This window comes from Aulonocara sp. 'chitande type north' Nkhata Bay, linkage group LG14 (genome assembly GCF_057382095.1).
Source record: "Aulonocara sp. 'chitande type north' Nkhata Bay isolate Kocher_YH1m ecotype deep benthic linkage group LG14, A_spYH_male_GT1.1, whole genome shotgun sequence".
Classification (NCBI taxonomy): Eukaryota; Metazoa; Chordata; class Actinopteri; order Cichliformes; family Cichlidae; genus Aulonocara; species Aulonocara sp. 'chitande type north' Nkhata Bay.
In genome coordinates, this window is record NC_141357.1 from 3962321 (window position 1) to 3971729 (window position 9409).

Below are 9409 nucleotides of genomic sequence, written 5' to 3' on the forward strand. Positions count from 1 at the left end.
TTAGTAAGTAAAAGTGAATGCTTTGGCATGAATTGAGCTGCGGTTCGGGTAAGGCCTCGAAGGGGACTGGTGACGGCTCGCGGGCCTGGCAGATCCCCATGCACTAAATAGACATGAAGAAGTTAAAGAATTGAAAAAAGAAGGGAGGTTTGGGCACGTAAACGAGAATGAACAGCTTGCAGAACCGAGGGAACATACATAGATGACAACTGGAAGGAGTGTGTTTGGAGGTGTGGTCCGGCTCCTGAAATTCCGATATGTAATCTCCAATAAAATTGTGTTCATACAAAATCTATGAGTGACGACCTCATCAGCAGTCCAAGTCAAACTGGGCACACAGACCTGGGTTCCTTCAAGCCAATCCAAACAGATGACGGAGATGTACTTACGAATGATTCCTTGGACTTTGGCTACCAGGCCACCGGGTGGACATGGTGAGGTCTTCTCAGAGAAATCGCACGAGTACAGGACATTATCCACTGTGGTGCCATGCTCGCTATAGTTCAGAAGCTCATAATGCTTGGTATTCTGAAGGACGACAAACACACACACACAGAGGAGTGCTCTGCAGAGTGATGTAGTTTAATAGCCTCACCTCGTCATAGAAAATACAGGCATGTTTCCCCGATACGTAGTTGCAGTGACCGTAGTTTGTAAGGCACACATCCATGTCAGCACCTTAAAGAAACAGTTAAAGACTTAAACACCCTTTCCCACAACACAAAGAATACAGATTTGCAACATGGATTTTTTTCTGCAGTATTGCCGTGTCAAAATGTATTTTAATGACCTGCACTCCAATGTGACATATTGTGTTTTTGTTCAGTAGTTTTTATTCCACATGGTCCTGTTGTGACCCTCACAGGTCTAAGAACTTACTTTCACAGACAACTTGCTTAAAATACTCCGATTTAAAGATGACGGTACCAACTATCACTCAACCTGACTAATGATGCAGAGATTGGGAGCTAGTACAGGCTCAGTACATTATTATATTATACTCTGTCGTGTACTGCTGCCTGTCGTACAGAAGTACAGTCATGGTTAAAAGGATACCTTCTGTCAAGGTTTACATATTGGGACAAAATAAAAATCATCTTGTTTTTAGCAGGTCTTGAAATTAAATCTTGATATATAACCTCAGATGAACTATAAAATATGACATTACACTGTCATGTATTTGACAAAACTAAGCCAAAATGCAGAATTAGTGTATGAAGCACTAAGCAAACCCTTGTTGCTTCCATAGAAATAAAGATGACAAGTAGCAGGTACATACTGCTGATCAAACACAACTGATTAACTGATTATCAGCACGAGTGACCACCTCTATAAACTCAGAAGCATTCTGGTGTGTGTCGACATAATGCCAAAGAGGAAAGATGTCTTAAAGAATAAATGAGTGCTGCATGTCAGTATCTGAAGTTGCATGAAGCCAGTCCCAAACACGCTCATAATTCTACCATGAGAAAGATTATTCACTATTCAAGTGGAAAACATGCAAGACAACTGCAAAACATTCCCAGGAGTTAAAGTCCAAAAACAGTCACCAAGGATCAGGCAGTGCAATGACTCCAAGCACGTCAGCAAATCTGTCTGGTGGTTCTGCAAGCTGATGAATGATGGGGTGACCATCACACTGCTTCTGCTTCACTTCCCAGTTTTATATCTGTAAGAGTGATTAGCTCAGAGCCAAGACACCAAACCAGGGGCCGTGGTACACCTGCTGTGTTGGCAGCTTTGCGTGTCACCAGTAATACCATCACACACCTATTCATGCTAGCTGTTACGGTGCATGTACGTGCTGCAGTATTCTTCTGAACAATAGGTGTTGCCCGTCCTCCAAATCAGCGCTGGTATAGAAGGAGAAGAAGTCAAAGTTGGAAGCCAAGGAATTTTAAAGTTTTTGCCAAGTTTCAAAGTTTCAACATCTCCCTCTGTGAAACCTGTGAACCTCTAAACTTCTGTACTGATATGATGTTAGGATGCCATTAAAAACAGACTTTAACCCAGCTGCAGCAGCAATGCAACAACACACCAGATTATAAAAATGCAGAAGTGCATGACCAGCAGAGATGACAGCTTACAACATGTAACATCAACTTTGCTGTACGGTGACATTTGCCAGGCACCACACAGCAGGTATGATGGGGCCCTACCTATGTTCTACTTCGGTCTTACTAAACTTTAGTCACAAGGCAAGAATATAACCTAAATCAAACATGATTAACTGGAGTTTGGTGAACTGGTAAAAAAAAACTACGTGAGAGCAGCTTTAATGCTGTTCTCCTACGTGAACCTTTCCCCATCACAGGTGAAACCTAAGAGTGGCTCAGAGCCAGGGCACAGAATGCAGCAGGGTCAAAGTCACAGCGACTGAATGTCCTACCTGATCCTACGTGTAACGTCCTATAGCACATGCTGACAGCTGCTCCTCTTCCTGTCAGAGGGTAAAAGACCGCTCTGGCTTGCACCTTTTTCTGACCTGGGAGGAGGAGAGTGTAGGTTTTAATAATTACAACAAAACAGCAATCAAACAGCAGAAAAACTGACTTCTTGACAAGTAAACAGACTAAACTGTAGTGCAAAGGTGTCTTACTGTTTGGGTGGGGTGCTGAGGTTTTTGGGGTAGTGCTGGTGGTGGGGGGAGGTTGAGTGCTGGGCACTTTGGGAGCAAAGAGCTGCTGGATCCTCTGATAGGCCAAGAGCTTGATCATCTCTGCATCCAGTTTGTCCAGCTCGATCAATGTGCACAAAAACACAAACGCACACAACCGCTAGAAGCTAATTACATCTTGTAGGTGGCTGTAGCTCAGGTGGCAGAGCAGGTCAGCCACTAATCAGAAGGTCGGTGGTTCGATCCCAGGCTGCCTCCTGGCTGCATGCCAAATCTTGGGCAAGATACTAACCCCATGTTTGCCTACTGGTGGTGGTCAGAGGGCCCGGTGGCGCCAGTATCAGGCAGCCGCTGGGCAGCTGTGGCTATAATGTAGCTTGCCAGTGTGTGAATGGGTGAATGACTGAATGTAGTGTGAAACGCTTTGGGGTCCTTAGGGACTAGAAAAATGCTATACAAATGCAGGCCATTTACCATCTTCGTGTGTTTCATAGCAGAACACAGCAATACGAAGGCTCTTAAACTGTCACATGTGGCCGCAGAGTGACAAACTCACCCCCATCCTCCTCTTTTCTATCCTTCATGCAGCTGGACAGGTTGGTGATGGAGGGCAGTGTGTTGGGCAGCAGTGAGTCCGTCAGTGCAGGAGCAGCCTTTATGTCTGAGGGACAGGAGAGGAAAAAAGAGACAAATTGATGAGATGAGATAAAAGAAGGACCAGAAAAAAGACAGTTTTTGATAGTTCACTATAAAGGAAAAAAGTGCACAGGAACTATTACTGAGATAGAAGGCAAAGCAAGTTGTATCTGAATAACTTTTTTTTCTTCATAACTCAGTAACTGAAAATAAAATGTGCTCTTAAATGGCCATGTATCCTTTTGGTAAATGGGGCTGCACGACACAAAATATGCAAGAAAACTGTTAGCACCATCGATTATGTCAGCAGTGAGTATTCAATTAATAGCAACAGTAAACATTCAAAAGAGAGAAAACTCAGGTCTTTTAAAATGAACGTTTCATTTGTTTCCACTTTAGAAAATGCTTGTTTTGATAGTTTAACAATACACAGTATCTGCCAAAAGAGCTCAACTCTTTCACTGTATTTACATCCCATATCACAATCACATTTCCACTTTCTTGAAGAAACATTTTCCTAAAGACAAAAAACTGATAAATTATTAGAAGTAGAAATAACAGAATCACAATTTTAAGTGATCTGCCAAATAAAATAAGCTATGCATCCTAGACTGAGGCATGAAATAAAAAGGCCTTCTTCCCATCTGCTTGGAGCTCTTTCTTACATTATAAGGGGAAAAAAAAGAGTTCTGACAGTATTGCATCTCCTGGATGAAGCAGAGTTGGTCAGTGTGCACGCGTGTGAATGCATGTCAAATCAAATCAAATCAAATCACTTTTATTGTCACATCACATGTGCAGGTACATTGGTACAGTACATGTGAGTGAAATTCTTGTGTGCGAGCTTCACAAGCAACAGAGTTGTGCAAAATACAATAATGTAAACAAGCAAATACAAGAATGGCTACATCTGAAACTAATAAATATATGTACAATATATAATAGTATATGCATTTCTGGATGTGTATACTAAATATTTTTCTACGTGTGTGTGTGTGTGTGTGTGTGTGTGTGTGTGTGTGTGTGTGTGTGTGTGTGTATACACATATTTTACAAATTAAATAGAGTAAACAATAAATAAAAATATACAGAGTTGAATATGTGCAAAACAGTGGCATTACTGTACAGTATGGAGTGCATAATGTTAAAGTTCCAGTAGTGAAGCTGAGGTGTCTATGACGTGTTCAGCAGTCTGATGGCCTGATGGAAGAAGCTGTCTCTCAGTCTGCTGGTACGGGACCGGATGCTGCAGAACCTCCTTCCTGATGGAAGCAGTCTGAACAGTTTATGACTGGGGTGACTGGAGTCCTTGATGATCCTCCCCGCTTTCCTCAGGCACCGCTTCCTGTAGATGTCTTGGAGGGAGGGAAGCTCACCTCCAATTATCCGTTCAGAGCACCGCACTACTCGCTGGAGAGCTTTGCAGTTGTAGGCGGTGCTGTTGCCATACCAGGTGGTGATGCATCCAGTGAGGATGCTCTCAATGGCACAGTGATAGAAGGTCCTGAGGATGCGGGGGCTCATGCCGAATCTTTTCAGTCTCCTGAGAAAGAAGAGGCGCTGCTGTGCCTTCTTCACTGTTTTGTTTGTGTGTACTGACCACGTAAGATCCTCAGCCAGATGTACTCCAAGGAACCGGAAGCTGCTCACTCTCTCCACAGCAGCGCCGTTGATGGTGATGGGGGTGTGTACTTCTCTGCACCTCCGGAAGTCCACTATCAACTCCTTTGTCTTTGCGACGTTGAGGGTGAGATGGTTGTCTTGACACCAGTGGGTCAGAGCGCTGACCTCCTCCCTGTAAGCCGTCTCATCACCGTTGGTGATAAGACCCACCACTGTAGTGTCGTCCGCAAACTTCACAATGATGTTGGAGTTGTTAGTGGCTGTGCAGTCGTAGGTGTAGAGTGAGTACAGGAGAGGGCTCAGTACACACCCCTGTGGAGCACCAGTGTTCAGTGTGATGGGGGATGAGGTGATGCTGCCCAGTCTGACCACTTGGCGTCTGTCAGACAGGAAGCTAAGGATCCAGCTGCAGAGGGAGCTGCTCAGTCCTAGATCCTGCAGTTTCCTGTCCAGCTTCGAGGGAACGATGGTATTGAATGCTGAGCTGTAATCTACAAACAGCATTCTCACATACGTGTCTCTCTTCTCCAGGTGTGACAGGGCAGTGTGTAGTGTCAGGGCTATGGCATCATCAGTGGACCTGTTGTGGCGGTATGCAAACTGTAGAGGGTCCAGTGAGTCGGGTAGTGCAGAGCAGATGAAGTCCCTGACCAGCTTGTCGAAGCATTTGCTCACGATGGGGGTCAGGGCTACAGGTCGCCAGTCGTTCAATGAGGAGATGGTGGAGGATTTGGGTACAGGGACGATGGTGGCCATTTTGAAGCAGGCTGGGACTACAGACAGAGAGAGGGAAAGGTTGAAGATGTGTGTGAACACTCCAGCCAGCTGAGCCGCGCATGACTTGAGGACGCGGCCGGGAATCCCGTCCGGACCAGTAGCTTTGCGCGCGTTCACCTTCCTGAAGCACTTCCGCACATCCTCCTCAGACACAGTGTGCGCACTGACGTCATCCGCGGTGCGCACACTGTCCGGTCTCATGGTGTTCGCTGTGTCGAATCTAGCGTAGAATACGTTTAGATCCTCACACAGAGAGGCCGTGGTCTGCGGTGTGCTGGTTTTCCCTCTAAAGTCTGTGATCGTGTGTTAAAGATGGTAAATGGCCTGCATTTGTATAGCACTTTTCTAGTCCCTAAGGACCCCAAAGCGCATGTGTGTTAAAGTGTGCGAGTGAATGTGTGTAAGCCTTCAAACAAGCATGTAGTGAAGTGAAGAAAGGTGAGCATATAACCATTCTCAGTTCTGAGGCCTTCTCTGTGCTTTAATGCAAAACAGACGTTATGAAAGTGGAGATGTTAATACTAATAATAATTCAGCCTAACAGCATGACTATTAACACAATTTCTTAAAGTTAAAAATGTATTTATATCAAGGTTCAAGGTTCAAGGTTCTTTATTTGTCACATGCATAGTTATACAAGTATAACACACAGTGAAATGTAGCCTGACACGCTCCTCGACATGTGCAAAAAAATTGGGGGGGGGGGGGGTGTAGAGGAAGAACATTATATATATATATATATATATATGTAGTATATACATTGGGTGAATGTGCAGTAGTAGCAGCAAGCAGGTGAATTCTGTACATTAATATGAATAGACATCTGACTATTTTACAGGATAGACAATATAAACATATTTAAAATTAAAGGAATTGAAATGTACATTGTGCCTTGGTTTAGTGTCTGGAAGAGTCCTGTCTCAGTCAATTATAGATGATGTGAGAGGGCGGGTGTGTGTGTTTAGGGCACGGATGGCTTGGGGATAGAAGCTCCTCTTGAGTCTCTCTGTCCTTGCCTGGAAGATGCGGAACCTTCTACCAGATTGCAGAAGTTGGAACAGTTTGTTGCCAGGATGGGACGGGTCCTTCAGTATCTGCGCTGCTCTAGTCCGGCATTTCCTGGTGTAGGTGTCCTGAAGCGGGGGGAGAGCAATCCTGCAGCAGCGTTCTGCTGTACGGATCACTCTCTGGAGAGCTTTTTGGTCCTTCACACAGCTGTTCCCAAACCACGATGTCATGTTCTGTGTGAGGATGCTCTCCACAGCGCCTGTGTAGAAAATCCTGAGGATCTTTGGAGAGACCCTGAACTTCCTCAGTTGTCGTAGGTGATACAGGCGCTGCCTAGCCTTTTTGGTCTGGGCCTGAATGTGGGCAGCCCATGTCAGGTCTGAGGAGATGTGGACACCAAGATACTTGAAGGACTGCACCCTCTCCACTGGAGCTCCATTGATGATAATGGGCTTGTCCTCTGGGATGGAGGAGGAGATGATGTTCTTCAGCAGCCTCTCAAACACCTTCATTACTACCGAGGTCAGTGCAACTGGCCGGTAATCGTTCAGGGATGAGAGTTTGCTGTTCTTGGGCACAGGGATGATGGTGGATCCTTTGAAGCATGTGGGGACCACAGACTTCACCATGGACTCGTTGAAGATGTAAGTGAACACACCTGCTGGTCAGCACAGCAGCGCAGCAGACGGCCGGTGATGCCGTCTGGCCCCGCCGCTTTCCTTGTGTTCACTCTCCTCAGTGCCGCTCGGACGTCATGCTCTGCGATGCTGGTCACCGGTCTCTCGCTGATGACGTCACTGTCCTCGGTAGTCAGGCGGTAGATAGCATTAGAATAGATGTCAGACTATTCCCCTGCATTACCAGAAGCAGTCTGTTCTCCCTGCTCCTGAGGAGCAGTTCTCCCACAGTCAGCAGCCCAGCGACAATGCTGTGCTTGGTAAGATGATGTCAATGCTCAGGGAGCTGTTGAATAAAGTGAAGGCTGGGGATGAACATTCCCCCTCACGGCAGGGTGGCGGGCGAGTACAGAACCGGGCCCCTTCGTTCAATGGCAGGAGCTGTCAGGTCTGTAATAAGGAGGACCACACTACACAGTCCCATTGCCGCTTTGCCCGACTCTGTTTCCCATGCTTTCAGCCCGGTCACACACGGCGCTCGTGTGCCAATGGGGCCTCTACGGGTATTAACACCCAGGGAAACTAGACGACCTGTGTTTTGAGGGAGGCTGTACAGGTCATGAAGAACACTCCCACACATATGATGCAGCAGAGCTGTATGACAATGTAAAGGACTTAGACAAGTCTGAGAGAGTTATTTTTCAGGACACACAGAGAATCAGCAGCAGTGACAGCCTGTTCTACACTCCTGTTACAATCGGAGGCAAGGCATCCCTTGGTGCTATGTTGGATAGTGGTTCAATGGCCTGTTTTTTGAGTGAAGTAGCACTGCAGAGGTTTGCTGCTGCTGGTGCTATTGATTTGAGCAATCAGGGGGCACCCACTGTTGTTTTTGTTGGCTGTGGTGGTGTACGAGTGAAGCCTAAATCAGTGGTGGAGCTCGACATGGAAGTGTATGGGTGTCATATCTTGGTTCCAACCTTTGTTGTTGAGAATCAACAAGATTACTTAATTTATGGCTCGAATGTCATCAGACATTTAATCCATCAGTTCAAGAAAGATGCAAGCTACTGGGAGGCAGTTTTGACGTCGGGTTCAGGGCATCAGGAACTTGAACAGTTCCTCTCTCTGCTTGCTGGGCTGGAATGCTGGTCTGGTACTGAGGTACCAGACAAAGTGGGCACAGTCAGGTGCAACAGGGCTGTCACCCTGCCAGGTAACAGTGAGTTTCTTGTATGGGGGAAACCTCCTAAAGATGTTAAGATTTCTCCCGGCTCTACTGTGGTTACTGAGCCAACCCCCTCTCGCTCTGCACCCAGGGGCATCATGGTCGCTAGAGTGGTGACTCCTCTCTGGGGAGACAGGTGGGTCCCACTCAAGCTCCTCAACGTCACAGACAACCCTGTTATTCTGTGGAGGAATGCCAAGCTTGCTGATGTCTACACCTGCTTTGCATTGGAGGATATGGAGGTTCCAGAGCTCAGTCAACAGTCTACTCGTACAGAGCCCACTGGGACATCTGTACCCACAGTGGATGTTGGTACTATACAGGAGAGGCTGGACCGTGTTGGCCTGGGTGACCTGGACCTAAAGTCCTGTGATGTGTCTCCGGACTGGCAAGAAAAGTTGGCTGACCTTGTGGTCAATTATCAAGATGTCTTTTCTCGCCATCAGGCGTGTGCCTCCTGCCGAATACCACAAGCTCCGCCAGGTTCTTAACAAGATGGAGGAGAGAGACATACACCTTCCAACAACTGCTCACACTGTCTAGCAAATACACCGGACAATTACATCCACGCTCTTTGGTTCTGTCCACCAGTTCAGAAGTTTTGGCGTGAGATATGTGAAGACTTATCAAAGTGTCTGAAATGTAACATTCCAGCCTCCCCTTTAGTATGCTTGCTGGGCAACTTGGATGTGGTCACTGCAGAAATAAACACAGCCCACATTGTTTTTACGGCCCTATGCATTGCCAAGAAAATGGTCCTCATTAACTGGAAAAATAAAAATAATCTTAATTCTAACCAACATAAAAACCATCTAATAGATCACATTAGTCTTGATACAGCCTCTGCCATCACATTTGATCAATCCCTTTGGGTCTTTTGATTGGCTTCATCACCTAGTGGGG

At 46.2% G+C, this 9409-nt stretch overlaps 1 protein-coding gene across 1 annotated transcript; it reads right to left on the reverse strand.

Annotated features, from left to right (window-relative positions):
- On the reverse strand, positions 1 to 2765 carry LOC147313893 (PHD finger protein 12-like). The gene is made up of 4 exons (XM_086262689.1): positions 2600 to 2765; positions 2390 to 2485; positions 596 to 678; positions 1 to 528 (listed from the first exon to the last, which is right to left on the reverse strand). Exons 1-4 carry the CDS (start codon positions 2715 to 2717, stop codon positions 1 to 3), a joined length of 825 nt encoding a protein of 274 aa, XP_086118815.1. The 5' UTR covers positions 2718 to 2765.
- Between the last annotated feature and the right edge of the window lie 6644 nt (positions 2766 to 9409).

Excerpts from the sequence above, each read along its gene's own strand:
- LOC147313893 (XM_086262689.1), bottom strand. The coding sequence starts at position 2,717 with ATGATCAAGCTCTTGGCCTATCAGAGGATCCAGCAGCTCTTTGCTCCC. Across the intron at positions 2,486-2,599 it reads CTCAGCACCCCACCCAAACA|GTCAGAAAAAGGTGCAAGCC; the intron begins GTAAGACACCTT and ends TCCTCCTCCCAG. Across the intron at positions 679-2,389 it reads GACGTTACACGTAGGATCAG|GTGCTGACATGGATGTGTGC; the intron begins GTAGGACATTCA and ends TGTTTCTTTAAG.